Consider the following 19,136-nt stretch of genomic DNA (forward strand, 5'->3'; position numbering starts at 1 on the left):
AGAAGATGGTATAGAAAATTTTCTAACCACGAACTGAAAAAATCTTCTAACTTCGACAATAACGTATCCCAGCATCTAACATACTGTTCATGCCAACTTAGTCACGACTTTTATTCTTCCTTAAAAGTTTCTGTCTACATCTCATTGGTTCTGAAACTAGGTTGCTCTTGGTATGTTAAAAGAAACCTCACCATTCTTATTCATGACATAACATTTCTTGGGGCAGGAGTCGACATAAATGACTAAACGTTTCAAATCCTCGACTGCTTTTCGGTTATAGTCTTCGAAATGACAACATATTCATCTGAACGCTTGGAAGCTCTAAAATCTGAAACGTCCTATGCTTGTCATTTTATAAAAAATAAGAAAAATTTTTTTTATTCTTGACTTTGTTGTTGCATTTTGGTTCCATTTGTTCATTGTTTTTTTGCATTTGTTGTTCCTTGAACTATTGTTGTTGAAGTTTGTTCTTGTAGTACATATAATTTCACACCAGTTTGCATCTTCCAATTCGAAACGTTTCTGGCCGTCATTGACAAATACATAGGAATAAAAGTTTTACAGGAACAATAGTTTGGCGTCAACCATAAGGTTAAGTTTAAGTTTTGCTAACGTGGTTTGAGTTTACTAAGGTTTGAAAAATTCCCCTGCATTCGATGGAACAATAGGCAAACCAGCAGGAGAAAGTGTTTGTTTATACGCATGAGTATCTTTTGGTCATAGTAGTTTTCTGTCGACATTCCGATAGCACGTTTGGAACTAAAGTTTTGAAACAATATATAGAATAGGTGTACTTAAAGTCAAATGGAAACAGACATTCCTTGTAATGAACACCTTTTTCTGTTTATATGGCAAACTGTTGGTAGTAAAAACAGATATAAGTTTTGTATTATAGCTCTAATATCGTTTAATACTAAACTCAGTCGGACTCCAAACATAATGAAAACCTGCTCTAGTTGCAGCACTGTTAAAAAAAAACAAAATCCGTCCTTAAAGTAATTAAAGTAAGTCAACAAAACCTGTTGGTGGTATAATCTGAGTAAGTAAATCTTCAAAGAAGTAATTTTTACATTCCAACAACAAAGTCCTTCTGGTGTAAAGAGCAAAACAGGCTTTATCCGTCATCGTGTTTTAAGAGTCAGTTTAAAATTCGTCCTTGAGGAATTTTGTAAGTTTGGTTGTTATAGAAATTATATGACTCAGGGTTTTTAAGTCATGTAATAGTATACAACCACTATGTCTTCTGCATTTTACTAGCAAGTAATTTTAATCGAAAATGTTGTGGTCGAACTCAAATATTTTTATGACGTCTGGGAACTATAATTTTAATTCAACGTTCCACCTCCTTTCATAACGTATATCTTGTCAATGAATTATATGAAACCACAGCAACTAATGTGGGTTCTATTTCTTTGATGTTTAATAATCGGTCTGCCTCTGTCAAAAGTTTCAATAGTTCCTTTCAAGACTTCATGAGGTGGGCAATTGAGATAATGAAGTTTCACTTTTACAGGGTTGGTGTTTCGACCAAAGTTTAACATTATACCCCAAAGCTTGACCAAAATCTTCTCCTGAGTTTTAAAGTTTTGTCTTTTAAGTTTGTTGTAGTCGTTTCCGAATATCTGCAAACAGAAGACTTAAGTTCTCTGCTAACTTCAGGGTATGTTTGGTTGTTTCCTTTTACAGGAAACTTGTTATAACCATCTTGGTCTTTCGTATGGTTTCCCCACTTCAACATCTTTTCTTTGACATTGACAACAACACTTTGGACTGTTTGTTTGAAGTTGGTGAATTTACTTCACATCTGCCCACCGCCATTAAACCTTTTGGAAACACTTACGCTTCTATTTTTCGGAAATGACATTTTTACTTTAGAATAAAAAAGATGGGACGTATTCGAGTATCTCTTCGAATTGAAGCAAAGAACAAAGTTTTACCACAACAAAACATATACAAGTTCATTGCATAGAATAGTTCTTTTATACAAACAATTGGTAAATGTTTTATAGAATCAGTCAATATTTGCTGAACCAAAATATTTCATAAAGCAAAGAAAGTTTGGTATAACTGGAAATGTGAAAGGTTCTTGACGTTGACAAAATATAACAACACAAAACTTACAGATATTTCTAAGGTAAGTTTATCTTACCAATTTTATGTCAAAACTGGCGTAGCGTCAAATATTTGACGGAAGAGAGACGATCAGTTCAAGAACTAACTTACTGACGTGCTGGCCAAAATCTCTCGATGGAAAGCTGTCGTTATGCCCAATCTGAGGAGGCCCCACAGGTTTCATCGAACGATTTTCAAAAGAGCATCTTCCGTGAAAAGTGCTATTGGTTTTTGTAAACTTTTTGGCTTTAATTCATTTGGACCGTCCTCTGTCACCAGTAATTTGTATTTGAACTGTACAACAGTTTGAAATACCACCCAATAAAGTCTTCTGAGTCAGCAAATCGGAAAATGCCAAGCCAAAAAGGTTTGTGAAACGGTCCCATTTGTATTTGAAGTTTTTTTGACCTCCTGTATGAGTCCTCTTTCACATATGGCATAATAGAACTTTGGCATTTCAGGGTTTAGGTTTGTTTGTGAAGTTGTTGTATAAAGTTCAAATAGCATCTCAATGCTCAAGGTTGTATGACCTCAATCTTCAACCCTGTAGAATATTCTTTCCTCGTGGATAATATTTGCCATCTATGTTTATATGGTAATTACTACCAGGGTTTGTAGGAAGCAAGAAGTCCATTTTATAGTTTCGTCTGAACATGTACCAAACATAGTATCTTGCATGTTTCATTGCAGTTGTTAAAAGCAATATCTGTTCTTGCACCTGGGTCAGCATCTTGTGTTTTCCAACTTCAACCTGCAAAAGTCTTTGAAGATATTCTGGTGTATAAGGAACATAAGTGGAACTGCAATATATTTGGCAGCTAAGCCTTTGAAATATATTCTGGGTCCAACCATATAAAGGCCAGTCGACATTCATAATTCTCGTTGCACAAATGGTTCAAAACCTGTCGCAATGACTTAACTGGGTCCAAGCAGTTCCAGCAGCATTGAAATAATAGTTTACTTCAGTGTTGAAGTTTGAGAAACCAAAGGTTCTAAGTCAACTTTGTAATTTGCAAAGTCGGCGAATGACGTTTGATTTGCTCGCCTTTACGTCTGTAAAAGTGAATGGGTCTTGTGTTTGGTGAAATGACTAAGTTATTTTTGCTTGGAGTAGTTCGATAGAAAATTTTCCTGCCCAGTTTGGAAGTAATCTTAAAAACCTGAAAGATGAGAAAAGATCAAGAAACTCTAAGTTTCAGTTTTATCTTTGGGTTACTGCTGCTATGCATTTTGTCCAGAAAGGTCAACATAAACTCCTGAAGCGTTAGGGTCAAAGTCTTCTTATTTTCCAATAAGTTGCAATACTGGTCTGTTTTGTTCATCCTTAAGCTTGCTGGTTGTAACTAGGTTTGTCTCCTAAAGAGCGAACCATTCATAGTTTGCCCATGTACTGTTTTGAACTAAGTCACAGGTTATGAATATTATATCTTATAATCCCAGAAAATTCTGGAGCATATTGGTTCGACATAGAAAAAATTCCATTGCATCCTTTCTTGTCAGACAACTTGGTCAGAAGGTTTGTTAGATTTTCAATGTCTTGTTCCACTAATAAGAGAAGTTGTCAATAGAAAATAATATGAAACCCTGTCGCAAACCAATATCTACTGATTGTATCGAAGAACCTTCTCTTCCAAACTCACCTTACGTTTCCTAAAAGAAACAGCAGTTGTATAATCGTAAGTTTCCAGCGAACTATTGTGCTGACCTTCTAAATGGCATTGTCGCATTCGTATTATAACCATTTCGGAAACATTTCATTCCCATGCATCCAAACACTGTTTGGCGTTATAATTCATGAGCGGCCGTAACATTCATATGAGTAAATATATGAGAATATTGATTTACTATGTCATAATAGAACCCAACGTGGGACCACACGCTTTATTTCTTCCCTGACTGAGTTTCTATGAACCTCTTCTTTTTCCCTTCATTGCCCTCCATGCTTGAAGTTATTGCATCTTTGCTTATGTTACATGCTAGTAATGTTCTGCAAATTTCCATGTCCTTTTTTCCTTTTCGTGGCTCTGGTCGGCCAATCTCAGTAACCTCTATCCTAAGAAAAGTTTGTCCATATGTCTTGTATGTTGAGGTCTTCGCGTATTGTTATGCATGACTCTGTCCTAGAGTTTTTTCGGTTCAAGCTCTTCAAACAGTAGGCCTGTCCACATGGAAATATGCTCGTACCAAAATATATGTTTTGTAGCCATTCTGGTTTTCTTTCCATGTTACCGAATATATCTTTTTGTCGAATGGGAAAGTTTCTAACCAACTGTTAATCAGTCTTGCGGTATTTATATATCTGTAGTTGGTTGTATTTTGTTCAGAACAATGTTTTTTCAAATACTACATTTCATTGGTACTGTCCATCTTGAAGTTATTCTTAAATATTCCATCCCTATCTCATTCTTGGTCTGCAAAGTAAAGTTTTTATGACATTTATTGTAAAACTTTCGTTCAAGGTCATTGTCACAATAGGTTCTCTTCCTTCTATCTTCCCTAACTTTCTTTCTAAAATCTCTTCACAAAATATACCATCTTCTATGGTTCTGTGTAGTTCTTTGAGATAAATGTTCTAGAACGTACAGGTGTTATATTTCGCATTCAGCCATGTTTTCAGTTTCATACTGAGTCCAAAATATCTGACTCTTTCATAATCTTTCAATGGCATTAAAGCCGCGCTTTAAATACCAGCTAATATCTGGTTCACCTATGGACTTCGATTGCGTCCTAACAATTCTGGAATTGAGGTTGTAAGTTTATGACCACCCTAATCCCCCGGGTTAGCTTTTATTACCTCCATCTCATTTGTCGTTCCATCGTCCTGAAGAAACAAAAGTAGGTTTGTTTCCATCTGGTTAGGTTCTGAATGACTTTAAACAATGTTTCATTCTTCTTATAGTTTTCTTGAAATTTTAACCTTTATCTTCACCGAGTTCATCCGAAGAATTGACGTTAAATGGCTCGTAAGTCAAAAAGGTTGTTGTATTTGTGTACATTTTTTTTTCAGTTCTATCCATTCTATGGCTGGATATTTTCATCTGGTGTTGGAGTCTTTTTGTAATGTGTCGGCAAACATTTTCGATATTCTTCTACTATTGTCAGCCGAATTTTTTTTTAGAACTCTTGGAAATATTCATATTCCTCCCGCATACTCACTTGCTTGAGGGTCAAGATTTTCGGGCTGTTTCCGAAATCTTCATCAGATTCTGTGAGGGAAATTAGTTCCAGAAGGAAGTGAACTTGTTTCGTTTTCCCTTACAAGGCTCTTCTAGCTGTTTGTTTCGGCATGGAACTTTTTTTATTCACATGTCTGGTTGTATCTGAAACTTTTCTTCCTGGGGGAGTTTTCTGTGTACCTCATCTCGCCTGGCATTTCATATATTCCGGAGAACCGTTTTTTAACAATTTCCTATCTAGCGTCATACCGCATTCATAAGCTCTGTTTGTTCTTATCGTTCCGTCCTCCATTTTTTTACGCGTTTCTGACGAAATTGAATTGTTCATTTAGCTTCTGACATCAATATCTCGGAGTAAATTCATCATGCGTCATTTGGATGATATGGCTATTAAAATCATATCCCTTAAGCGCAAGCTGTTTTTCAGGTTTGAAATTAATTATCCCTTTGGTGCTGACGCCATAAAGCTCCAATAGGTTCGGGTCAGTATTTCCAATCCTTGAACCTTTTCCAACTTGCTTCTTTATATCTTGTCACTAAAGTCAACAGTATCGGGAAACCACACTCTCTTTAAGCATTTTTGAAGAATTCTGGTTTCCTTTGTTCTCTACTTCTTTTATGTCCTTGGTTTCTGTTTGGTGGTTGTTGTTTGTGCAGGGTTTTTGAACTGTTTGGTTGTTGTGTTGGTTGTTGTCTGGATTTTGAACTGTTTTGGTTGCTGTGCTGGGTTGTGGAGGTGGTTGTTTGTGTTGTGTTGTTTGGTCATGCCTGTTGTCTGTTGTCCATGTGCGATGTAATGGTTCTAGGTAGTCCTGGGTGCAGTCTTTCTCTTGGAGGGTTTGGTGGTATATAAGTTCCACAGCTGCACTCTGTTCCAACTCTTGCAGCGTAATGTCCAACCTGACTTTTCGTTTTTAAGAAAAGCATTTACTAGGTCCTGTTTTGGTCCTGTTGTAACTCTTTTCTTGACTTTTCACACGTTGCTCTAATAACGGCGTCATGGCATCTTTGAACTGCCCTGTCTTGGGTTGCTGCATATGTTTATTTTCGTCATTTATTTTTGTGTGACCTTCTCTAACTCGTTGTCGAAACTTCAGAACTTCAGTTCCCTTCCAGATGAGAAGTCGTTACTAGTTTCACCTTATGATGAAGAGCTTCGAAGGCGTTTCTTAAAGTCAGAAATTTGTTAAAGCTTCATTTTTGAAGAACTGAGTCATTTGCAGATCGTTGTATTTTTGGTCCTTTATTGCCCTATAAAAGTTGGGCTGCTTTGGCCGTTGGCTTGGGCATCTAACCAGTCATTGTTAGCCTTTTATATATTCTGCGCTTTTCATTGGCCTTTTTGCATGGCTGCGTCGTTATTTATTACTTTCTTGTGCAGTAATAGTTTTCATACCCTGTAACGGTTGAGTTTTGAGCAAAACTGACAAAGTTATCATTTCATGCCTTTACAATTTGGCTTCAACTTCTTTTTTAATACTCATCGCTATCCATCATATAGTCTTCAGGGGCATTTTGTTTTTAGTCTGCTTTCATCTTTCAGTAACTTTTATTGAGTAGATGGGTTTTTTTCAAAATTTATGACATCTTGTTTCCATTTTTGCTACTCTTCTGTTGCTTTTTCGACACTTTTTTCGCATATTCCTCTGTATCTTATTCCTTTCAGTTTTTGTTTCTTCCTTTCTTCTTTTTTCTCTACGATTTTTAATCATTGACGTTTCTTTGTGTGTCTGTCCTATCTAGTTTCTTTTTTTCGGTTTTTCACTTATTTGCTTCTGTATGTCTATGGGTTGAGCTTTTTGACATCTTTATTTGATTTGTTTGTAGGTGAACTCAAATTCAATTTGACTTTTGAGGGTTATAGGCTGTTTCCGTCTTGCCAGCTCCACCATAGCCCTGCCAATTTTTGCTAAAAGTGCACGCTTCTTAAACCTCGGCACTCTGTTTGCCCCAAGAACTCGGTTTTAAAAGCCATAGGATTGCTTGAAATGTTGTTTTGCAACATAGTGGGGGGTCATTCAGCATTTGTTGTTGAACTGTTTTGTGGGTGTCAGTCCTTACTATTGGAGTGTTTTCAATGCTCTCTTCCTCTTAACGTATATTTTAACGTAGCTTACGTGGCAATTTTAAGTGAAGTTAAAAAGCGTTTTTGACAGCTGTTATATGACACTTCTTGCGTAATAGACTTTGTTAAAGACTTTCTTCGTAAATGAGTGTAAATGACCCAAAAATATATTTTTAGGGTGAAGAGGTGAGATTTCACCTCTTTTTCTCACCTCTTTTTTTCAGCCTCAATGAATTTTTCATGAAATTTCTTCGTAAAGACTTTGTTAGACTTCTTCATCTAATTTCTCAATGAAACTTTCTTGGTCTAATGTTTTGTCAAGTTTCTTCCGTAAAGTATTTGCTTGAGATTTTCTTGCGTGAAATGAACCCTAGTAAGTATAATTTTGGTGAATTTCATGAAAGTTCAGAGGGTGAAAGAATTAGGATGAAAAAACAGGGTGAAATCTCACCTTCTATTCACCTAAAATATATTTTTTTTGGTGTAAAATTCTGAAGTAAAATGACAGATGGAACACACTTTTTCAATAAGTAATCAATGGGGTAGAAAAGAGGGTAGAAAACGGGGTAGATATACCCTTCTACCACTAAAATATATTTTTTTGTCTGACTTTAAACGCTCATATACGATGAGTTTTTTGAACAAAGTCTTTACGAAGAAATCTTGACAAGGTCTTTACGAAGAAATCTTGGACAAAGTCTTTTACTAGATGAAGTTTTTTGACAAAGTCCTTTACGGTTGAAGTTTTTTGAACAAAGTCTTTACGATGAAGTTGACAAAGTCTTTTACGCATGAAGTTTTTGGAACAAAGTCTTTAACGATGATCTGACAGCTAGAAGATCTTGACGAAAGTCTTTAACGATGAAATCTTGCAAAGTCTTTAACGAAATGGGAAATTTCATGAAAATTCAAGAGCTGAAAAAATGAGGTGGAAAAACAGGTGAAATACTCACCTCTTCAACCTAAAATATATTTTTAATTGAATTCCCTTGTATAATATTCTGAGTAATATGAACAGGATGTTTATATATAACATTTCTCCGGTTTATAGACCTCTCTCATATTCTAAGCTTGTCATATCAAAACTCATAGTCCATGTTTTGTCCTGCTAAGACTATTTATACTAAAACATCTTCAGGGCTAGTAAGGCACGAAGTGCCTGGAAGCCCACTACTTTTTTTTCTTTTTTTTTTTTTTTTTTTTTTTTTTGTTTTTTTTTTTTTTTTTTTTTTTTTTTTTTTTTTTTTTTTTTTTTTTTTTTTTTTTTTTTTTTTTTTTTTTTTTTTTTTTTTTTTTTTTTTTTTTTTTTTTTTTTTTTTTTTTTTTTTATTATTTCATACAATACTACTCTCACCCTCAATTTTAATTACTTCTAAACTCATTTATTTCTTTGACATTGTAATGTCCAACTTTTACTGAGATCTGACATCAATGTCAAGATCTTCTTTTTTTTCGTATATAGAATTTTTATCTAATATATAAATGGACGCACGAAACTTAGCGAATTGCACAGCAACCCTGGACAACCGAAACCCAGAGAATATTCCAATTGAAGTTAGATACAAACTCGCAATTGGCCAAACTTATGGTCACAGTTAGCGCCAACAAGATGTACAAATGCAAACTGCATGTCAAATGGACCGACTGCGTTGTAGAGGTTTTGCCCACCATGGTATGCCCCAAATACTGAGATGGGAAAGAGTTTTATATACAACCCATGAAAGTTCGAGTATCTAAAACAAAACTTTTATGATGCAGATGAGCCAGCGACATCACAAGGCAGTATTGCACACATGAATCATCCGTTCTTACTCCTCCACCCACGAGGCAGAAACAGAATGTATGATCCACGTTAAAGAAATGCTATGGAACTCAACACGGAAACGTAAGAACTAAGGCGGACATTATAGAAATTTTTACATATAGTAAAATGGGTTTCTTTAGTATAGATAGGAAACTTCCTTTCGAAAATGTTGAAAGAGGTATATGGATTGAATAAAACTCGTTCAGGAAGAAAGGATGTATGGAACGGTGTCAAAAAATATTGGTAAAAAGAGTAGGTCAGTTTGTTGGTATATATACCTAAAGACCCGCCAACCAGAAGACAACCAGCTGCCTGTAAACTAACAACAGCATGAACCTGCACCACAGTTCAGTTGGCAACCATGCACCCACCGTATATTAAAAATTTATATTTTTTACCGTTTCGATAGTAGTTGTATTGAAACTAAATTTCTAAAGTAAAACGCATGGTATAATGGATATTTCTTTTCTTCATCTGTAGTAACCAATACTTGAAACTCTGAAATACGTTCCACTTGTGGCGTATAACTTTGTAAGGTTTTTCGTAAAAGTCATTGCAAGATAAAAAAGAGTTTTGGGCGCCAGAAAATGAAGCATGATACACGATAATAGCATCTTGCGTCGAAACCATCTTTAAATTAATATGGTTCATCTCTTGCATATCGACTGTACGATATTTGCTAGAAGGAGGTTGTCACTTTCTGATTTAACATTTCTCAAATATACACATGACATTGCAGTGAATTGCTGATAATATATTTGTTCGTCTTTATTTGGATTCTGTTTCGTAGATTTAAATGAACACTTGGTGAATTTTGTTTCCATATCAATTCTCACATAGGAAGTGTGTGCCTCTCGAGTATTCGCATACTTCATCAGCATAATTTTGCAATAACATGATTTTATTTTTATCTTTCTATATTTTTTAACGCAGTCCTGTAGAGAAGATGAGAGGTCAAACTTGGTCATTAGCTTCAATGATCATTCTCGCACGATAGTTTTTGTCGTATGCACCTTTCAGATGTTAGTAGGAACTTAATATGAAACGCATTAACATAAATCAGAAAAGCCTTTTATCTTCATTAACAATGTTAACATAACTTTTATTCTTCGTAAAGCCATAGCTTTTGGTGACAGATGGGTCCTACTATAACCATCACTCCTATAAGTGGGTGAGTCAGAACGAGTTAGGCCTCATATATCGTATCATGTCTATCAAATCTTTTGGACCGGGACGAATTCAGTAAAAAAGGTTCATCTAATCGTATTAGTTGTCAAGCACTCTGCGAATTTTTCTTTTCTCTATCTGGACAAAGACATATTTTAATCTATAATAATAAAAGTAGTCAAATGAAACAGCGTCTATGAGAGAATACACCCACCGACAACTCATTAGCAAGCTCTAAATAAGACAACATACAATAGCGGGGCACAAGACCCGTAATCTACGAAATTTCAACTATGTCTAAGTGTAGAAATATATCTGAGCTCACAGTTGATAGGGGGTGTACATTTGAAGACTGAACAATCAAATACCCAATGAACAGAGAAGTGAGTTGTCTATTTCAAGACAATACAGAACAATACATGTTCCTAGGTATAAATCCACAAAAGGAACTTTAAAACGAGAAAACCTATAAAAGTGCAAACTTCTTTATGAACCAGAGCAGAGATGTTTGACAACAAAGGCTGAAAGGAATATGTGACGATACAATAGCAAAAGAAGAAGAGAAGAGCTAACAATGCTTAATGCACAAAAGAACATACTCAATCCCTGAACTAGCAGACAAAACATAATGTTGACAATAAAATGTCAAGTGGAAGTGACAGAAGAGCTGAAACGAATAATTCTAAAAAGACTCAATAAATACATTTATATTAACCAAATACCAAGTCTTAAGGAAACATTAGAGAACAAAAGCAGATAAGAACTCAAACACATTCTTAATAGTGTTCTGATATTACAAACTAACAAGAAACTTAAACAAGGAAAAGTGACGTTGGACATACACATACCATTGCAAAATATTACAATCTTTACAAGAAAACCTTACACAGGAAAAGTGACGTTGGACATAACACATTCTATATCTGATATTACAAACTTACAAGAAAACCTTAAACAGGAAAAGTGGCCGTTGGACATACACATTCTCAATATCTGATATTACAAACTTACAAGAACCTTAAACAAGGAAAAGTGACGTTGGACATACACATACCATAGCAAATATTAAAACTTACAAGAAACCTTAAACAGGAAAAAGTGACTTTGGGACATACACATACATCTTCTGACATAAACAAGACCTTAAACGTTAGCCTTGAAATAAAGCAGATAAACTAATGTCAATGAATATACCAAAGTTTGATAGGAACAAAAAATAATTGAAACTAATTGTTTGGTGACTTTTCTGTCAATGAGAAAAATAATATCTTTTAGATGGCAGTTTGGTACAGTCCTTAAAAAATGGTACACGGTCTAAACTCATTCCGAAAATAACAATGAAATGTATGTAAGCTAATAAAAAGAATGGATGGTACACCAGTTTTAAAGTTCCATTAGACACACAAACTGCTATTTTTCATTAAACTTATATGGAGACAAACAAATAAATATTTAAAGAGTTTATGAAATGGTGGATACTGATATTACTTTGACCCTAGCTCCGGCATCACATTATTATGACTATGAAATGACGACAGAACACCACATGTGATGAACCAAAGCTACATTTATAAAATTTAGATTATTATAGATATAAAAGATATAATGCAATAATGAAAAAACGAGAATAGTAAATATTATTAATAACAGATGACAGAAATAAATAATTATAGTCAAGATTTTACCTACCCTGAAAACCATAAGATTATACATTATAAAAACTATTACTGGAACAAACCAGAAAAGAACCTGAAATAGTTGCAGCTAATATTTTTAAGTTCAAAAGAGACAATCCTAATAATATCTCATATGTTCTGATTTACATGAACCCAGTGGTTCTATTTTTACATCTATGGATGCAAGAGGTCCTCAAAGTAATGGTTTGGTGTGGCGCATGGGACAAATAGTTTGTACAGAAGGTTTTTGTATTGTGCAAACTCTTCAAAGAAACAGGGGGAAGTAAAATACGATTTCAGGTGAAAATTTAACCCTGTGCACACAGTCCACTACGGTAGATTTCTGAGAAACATCTCAAGCAGTTGGGCAAGTAAGCATAGATATTCGGGATGGTCAGCGAATGAAAAAGGTAAAAGGATATGAGTTAAAGATGACGTTAAGTTTGCTATAAATTGGTTACTGGAGTGACACTCAGGGGAGAAGGAAAAACCTACACACTACCAGCTAATGAAGGTTGACTTGGTTTAGTTTCCAAACTAAACTTTGGTTTTGGTTTATCTTCAGTTTTTGGTTTTTCTTCTTCTAATCGGTTTTCTTCGTCACTTTTCGGTTTCTCTGACTTTACTTCACTTGCAGAACAGTTGTGTCGTCAACATCTTCATAAATATCATATGCCATTTGTTTTTGTTTTCCTTCAACTTTTTGTGTTTGTTGTAAAGTTTAGAATATTTCGACTCTAAGTCAATGAGATGTTCTATAATGAACTGTTGGTCAGTGAAGTAACTTTCCATCTGTTGTCTCGAAAGCTCCTTCAGACTTCAATATTTTATTTGTGAGAGTCTGTTTTCTTTTTTGAGATACTTGCCGTTCCATTTCTATGAAAAGTGACTTTGTAGTTAGGGTTTGTATTTCCAGACCTGGCACTTTCTATTATTGAATTTTTCTCTTCATCTGTAAGTTCTTTGACGGGTTTTGACAATGGTTCTGAACTTTTTGTTTGTGGTGTCAAATCTACCGTTTCAACTTCTTCGGTCATTTCATCTCAGTAAAAATTTTAGTTTGGTTTGTTTTCAACTGGTTGTTTAGGTTTTTTAAGTCGGTCTAAAACTTCCTGAGGTATAGGAAGAACTTGACAAACACGTGGTGTAACTGCTGGAAGCCGACAAATCCATCTTGAACTTATTTGTCTCAATGCTGCATTGTTCATTTCATCTCAATAAAAAAACTTTACATTCCCCACGTTTGAGGCGGTTGAGGTTGGTTATTGTTTACCCACTGTTGTGCATGGTTATATCCTCTGTTAAAGAATCTTTCACCTTGGTCCATATAGTGTCCTGCTTGGTTATAGTAGTCATTTGCTTTGTTATAATAGTTTCCTGCTTGTCTTCCTACATTGTCCATCCATCCTTGAACTTTTCCTCTTGTTTCAGGATTTGGAATAAGATTTGTTGCATCTCGTGCTACATCCCAACCTTTCTGTACAGTTTGTATAATAGGTTGTGCTTTCTCTTTAAGTATACCTAATGTACTCAAAATCTTCCTTCCAACTCCAAATACACCTCTGGCTATTGTTCCCACTGCGGGCAAAAATCTGGATGCAACTCCTGCTAATGCGCCAAATAAACCCATTTCTTATAGGATAAAAATGACGAATCCAAACAAGGACCCCTATGTTTCTAAAGCGACAAAGAAAGCACTCATGGTAAAAATCTTTAGTTCAACACCAAATGCTTGGTTTATGGATATCTTGGAAAACATTCCGAGAGTTAGAACAGATGGACCACCATACTGGCTAATATTTGTCGGTCAAACACAAGATACTGTGAAGCCATACCATTATGGTCCAAAAATATTTTAGATGTGAAAACTGCTTTGACAATATTCGTTGACAAATACCATCCAACAAAACTGACATCTGACTGTGAAAGTTCTTTCAAATCAGATGATGTAAAAAACTATCTGCGTTCAAAAAATGTAAACCAATATTTCATTGTCGACCCAAAACCATTCTGCTCTTGGTGTCATTGACGGTTGTATAAAAATGTTAAGAGACTTAAACCAACCACAAGGTGGTGAAGCAAATGAAATGTCATATGACGACAAATATAGACACTTCTCCATGGCAAAGATGAGACAAGTTTTAAATATTTACAATAGCCGTAAACAAAAAGGTTTGGGAAACCACTCCCCCGAAGAAATGAAAAACAACCCTGACTTAGAGAAAGACTATATATTTAATAATTTAGTCAAAAGAGACAAACAAGAAAGAATGCTGGGCTTCAAACTTCAGAAAGGTGACAAAGTAAAAATAGAAATACCTAAACGCGACCCATATGAAAAATACTATTGACTATGACAACAATGGGAACCCGACAGGTACTCACATTCGTGTTCGTAAAATAGAAAGAAAGTATACAAGAGAATATTATGAAGTTTTAGGCAAACATGGCAAAATGTACACACTGCAAGCAGAAGATAAAACTACTATTGTCAGACCTCGTTTCAAACTTGTCAAAGTTCAAGGTGGTATACTTTCAAAGACAGTTCCTAACAAATATAAGACAACTCCTGACGAATATGCTAAAGAAGTTGAAAATGACGACTAAGCATTTCTATACCATGCGTAAACTGTCATGTAAGGTGGCATGTAGTCTTTACTTTGTCCCGTTGTTTGCGTATATCCTGAAACGCGATGTGTATGGTCTCCTTCTCCCCAAGTGTCATCCCAGTAACCATTTATAGCAAACTTAACGTCGTCTTTAACATCATATCCTTTACCTTTTGTCATTGCTGACCAACCCCAATATTTATGCCTATGCAAACCTGCTTGAGATGTACTTAAATTTATGTAGTGACTGTGTGCAGGTAAATTTGCACCTGAAATCGTTTTACTTCCACCTGTTTCCTTTGAAGAGTTTGCACAATACAAAAACCGGTCGACTATTTGAGTCCAAGTTCCAAAACCCAGAACTGTTTCTGGATTTGTTGAGTTCATTGACGTATAAATAGAGCCTATAGGATATAATGTTTGAAGTATTTCTGTCTTTAATGTTTGAAGCTCTGTTTTGTCTGCTTTCTTGTCTAACATTGCGGGTAGTTCATATGCTTCAAAGTTTCTGGCATGATCTTCGATATTCCTGCAACTCTTATCTAAATTGTTAAGAGTATCTTTTACGCTTGTACTCGGATTCTCTAAAGGTGCACTTGAACCAAGGTCAAAGTTCAGTATTATGTCGTCTGCTCTAACAGTTGTAAAACTTGTATGTGTATGGTTCTTATTTGCTTTCTTCTCTAACTCATCGTTAACATAAGTTTTATCTGCTTTAAGGTCTAAACATCCTGAAACCCATCCTGTATCAGCTTTAGTTTTTAAAATCTTCGATGTCCATTCATGATACCATTCAGCCCTTTCTATAATTTCATTATCTTTTTCATCCACATATTCCTTATCTGCTTTCTTCTCTAACCTACTAGCCACACAATCCTTATCCGCTTTCTTTTCAAGGCTAACGTTTAAGTCTGTTATTTCAGATATAGAATGTGTATGAGTCTTTTTAGAATATTCGTTTTCAGCTCTTGTCACTTCACTTGACATTTTATTGTCAACATATGTTTTGTCTGCTAGTTCAGGATGAGTATGTTCTTTTGTTGCATAAGCATTGTTAGCTCTTTCTTCTTCTTTTGCTATTGCATCGTCTACATATTCTTTGTCAGCTTTGTTGTCAACATCTGCTTTCAAAAGAAGTTCATTTATAGGTTTCTCGTTTAAAGTTCCTTTTGTTGGATTTATACAGACAGTATTGTTCTTCTTGTCTTGAAATAGAAACTCATCTGTTAAAGGGTTTAATGTCAGTTTTAAGTTTCCTTCTTTCAATGACTCAGATATCTTAGAATAGTTTGAAAAGTTTGTTGTGTTCTTATTTAGAGCTTGCATAATGAGTTGTCGGTTGTGTTGTATTTCTCTCATGGAAGCAATATCTTTCGACATTTTTATTCTAGATAAAATATGCTTCCAATAGAAAAAGAAAATTCAAGAGTTGCTACAACTAAACCATTAGATGAACTTTTTACTAATGTCGGTCAAAAGTTTGAGACAGAGACCGTAAAGCATGAAGGCTATCGTTTTGACTACCCATTAAGATGGCTAAGAGACCCATCTGTCACAAAAGCTATTGGCTTTCGTAGAATGAAGTTTGTGTCTGTAGAAGATAAAAGTTTTCCATTTATTGTAAGGTTTCATATAGATTATATATCTGAAGGGAAACGAAAAATGTGGGAAGAAATTGAGCTAATACAAGTTGACCTTTCATCTTCTCTACAGACTGCGTTAAAAAATATAGAAGATAAAATAAATTCATGTTATGCAAAATATGCTGATGAATATGCAAATACCGAGAGCACACTTTATGTGAGAATTGTATATGACAAACAAAATTCACAAGTGTCATTTCAAATCTACGAAAACAATCCAAATAAAGACGAACAAATATATACAGAATTCACTGCAATGTCATGGTATTATTTGCAAAGAATGTTAAATCAGAAAGTCGAACTTCCTTTAGCAAATATTTACAGTCGATATGCAAGAGATGAACCATATTTATTTAAAGATGTTTTCGACCAAGATGCTATTATTGTTCATGCTTCATTTTCTGGCGCCCAAAACTCTTTCTTATGCTTGGCAAATGACTTTTACGAAAAACCTACAAAGTTATACGAACCACCAAGTGGAAGTATTTCAGACTTTCAAGTATGGTTTACTACAGATGGAAGAAAAAGAATAATTCCATTATACCATGCGTTTTACTTAGAACTTAGTTTCATATACAACTACTATCGAACGGTAAAAATATAATTTTTTAATACGGTTGAGGTGTTGGATTTGGTTGCCAACTAGACTGTGGTGCAGGTTCAGGCTGTTGTATAACAGGAGCTTGTTCTTCTGGTTCAGGGTCTTTAGGTATAATACCAACAAACTGACCTACTCTTTTACCAATATTTTTTGACACCGTTCCAAATTCCTCTTCCTACGGTTTTTATTCCATTCCATATACCTCTTCCAACATTTCGAAAGAAGTTTCCTATCTTACTGAAGAAACCCATTTTACTATATGTAAAAATCTAATGTCCGCCTAGTCTCTTACGTTTCCTGTTGAGTTCCATAGCATTCTTTAACTGGAGCTCATACATTCTGTTTCTCCTCTGGTAGAAAACATATTCTGGGTCAACTCCTGTGTTCGCGTCATCTGCATAAAGTTGTTTATATCCCACTTCAGGGTTTGTATAAAACTCTTTCCATCTCATATTTGCATACCATGGTGGCAAACCTAACGCAGCGTCATTTGACATGGCAGTTTGCATTTGTACATCTGTTGGCACTTGACCATAGTTTGCCATTGCAGTTTGTATTCTAACTTCATTTGGAATATTCTCTGGGTTTGGTTGTCCAGGTTGCTGTGCATTCGCTAAGTTCTGTGCGTCCATTTAATATTAGATAAAAATATCTCTTACGAGTACATATACTGGACATTTGCAGGCATTGGTTCATCTTCATATTCTCTGTACTTTTCTGCCACGTCAAAGAAATAAATGACACAATGGAAAAAACCCTAAAACAAGTAGTCCTATTTCAAACCACATTTACTTACTAATAAAATTTCTTTGTTATGACACTTTCTCCGGTTTATAGGACCTCTCTCATATTCTATCTTGTCATATATAAACTCATAGTCGTTTATATCTTCTAGCCATCTCATAACGGTTTCCAAACCACTTTTATCGGATGTAAAGTAAAAGCATGGATGGTTATGTAAAACGTCTAAAGTTTCTAAAGAGTCTCTCAAAGTCCAGTCTACTTGGTATTGAAAATCCCATGTGTTATAGAACGGTGGGTCCACTATAAAGAAAACATTTTCCTTGTCTTTATATTTTTCATACAAATCTGTCCAATGACATCTCACAAACTCTATACCCTCAATATATTTTTCTATGTCCTCTTTGAAAACATTTGTATAGTTAAGATATAAAACTTTTGACATAAGTGTTTCAATGTCATGAACTCTTATAGCACCACTATATAATAGTCTAGCAGATATACTATCCCAGTCTATATATTCTGCTTTTTTCAAAACCTCTCTCACAATATTTTCTTATCTAATGGTATACGTTCCATCTTACCTATAGTATCTTTTCTTTTAACGCTTTCAATATATTGTTTGTGTCTGGTATATGTTTGAGACGGTCCATATAGTTGTCGAAGTCATTGCATATAATCTTTGAGTCTGGGAATATTGTATGGCACAAATGGGATATATAGAAACTTCCACCGAACAAATCTACAAATGTTAGACCATTCGGTAGTTTCTTAAGTTCTCTCAATATAATATCTTTACATCTACTCTTATTTCCAAAGAACGGTAACGGAGGTTTTGTAAAATTCATTTATATATAATAATAAAAATGTTTTTACCCGAAAAGTGACAGAAAAGTGACAAAGCATGAAAACATATATAATTTGTGAAAAGTGAAACATTATATAATGTTTTCGACCCAGAAGAAGGCTTCTTCCCAGAAGCAATGGAGGAAGAAGAAGAGTCCTCCGAATTCACACCAGAAGACTAACAATTTTCCGAATAAAAACTTCATTTATACTAAACATCTTCGGGGCTAGAGGGCACGAAGTGCCTGGAAGCCCCACTACCTTTTTTTTTTAAATTGGATCAAAAAAATCGAATCTCAAGTTAAAAATAAAAAATTTCTACATTTTTATCAAATTTAGATTTTTTTTTTCAAATCATGCGAATTGATTGAATAATTGCATATTTTATCCCATGCATCTAGAAGTATGTGTAATATTTTTGCTTTCATCAAGAAATTGTCGAATTTGATCTTAATTTTTTTTGAAAAATATACTTTTAGAAAAAGAAATAGTGATTGAATAGCTGCCCATGCTGTAAAAGGGTTATTTTTACAAGTAAAAAATTGTTATTTTTCGAGCAAGTCGAGGCTTTTTTACCATCTTATTTTTGAAAAATTTACGAAAAATTATATCTGAAAAAACGCTTCATTTTGATATCTTACAATGATAAAATACCAATGTTGCTGCTGGATATAATAGCTACACCTGGACATCTAC

The 19,136-nt window shown here is 34.7% G+C and overlaps 4 protein-coding genes and 1 pseudogene across 5 annotated transcripts, besides 3 other annotated features; 1 reads left to right on the forward strand and 4 right to left on the reverse strand.

The window, feature by feature from the left end:
• Window positions 1-3,863: part of a mobile genetic element that runs on past the window's edge.
• Window positions 3,864-13,055: 9,192 nt separating this feature from the next.
• Window positions 13,056-13,208, reverse strand: TVAGG3_0583160 (uncharacterized protein; the record flags this gene model as incomplete). Its single annotated transcript, XM_051239232.1, has 1 exon — window positions 13,056-13,208. One exon carries the CDS (start codon window positions 13,206-13,208, stop codon window positions 13,056-13,058), a length of 153 nt encoding a protein of 50 aa, XP_051097056.1.
• A 302-nt stretch (window positions 13,209-13,510) lies between these two features.
• Window positions 13,511-15,359: a mobile genetic element.
• TVAGG3_0583180 lies at window positions 14,604-15,351 on the reverse strand (annotated as a pseudogene). The gene has a single exon. A coding segment is annotated over exon 1 (748 nt).
• A 61-nt stretch (window positions 15,360-15,420) lies between the features above and the next one.
• On the reverse strand, window positions 15,421-15,989 carry TVAGG3_0583190 (phage tail repeat-like family; the record flags this gene model as incomplete). The annotated part of the gene is made up of 1 exon (XM_051239233.1): window positions 15,421-15,989. A coding segment is annotated over one exon (569 nt), but the record flags the coding sequence as incomplete, so codon positions are not given.
• Window positions 15,990-16,007: 18 nt separating this feature from the next.
• TVAGG3_0583200 (uncharacterized protein) lies at window positions 16,008-16,856 on the forward strand (the record flags this gene model as incomplete). The annotated part of the gene is made up of 1 exon (XM_051239234.1): window positions 16,008-16,856. The coding sequence occupies one exon, from the start codon at window positions 16,008-16,010 to the stop codon at window positions 16,854-16,856; it is 849 nt and encodes a 282-aa protein (XP_051097058.1).
• Window positions 16,857-17,122: 266 nt separating this feature from the next.
• Window positions 17,123-17,485, reverse strand: TVAGG3_0583210 (uncharacterized protein; the record flags this gene model as incomplete). Its single annotated transcript, XM_051239235.1, has 1 exon — window positions 17,123-17,485. One exon carries the CDS (start codon window positions 17,483-17,485, stop codon window positions 17,123-17,125), a length of 363 nt encoding a protein of 120 aa, XP_051097059.1.
• Window positions 17,486-18,712: 1,227 nt separating this feature from the next.
• Window positions 18,713-19,136: part of a mobile genetic element that runs on past the window's edge.

Source organism: Trichomonas vaginalis, chromosome II (genome assembly GCF_026262505.1).
Source record: "Trichomonas vaginalis G3 chromosome II, whole genome shotgun sequence".
NCBI classification, from domain to species: Eukaryota; Parabasalia; order Trichomonadida; family Trichomonadidae; genus Trichomonas; species Trichomonas vaginalis.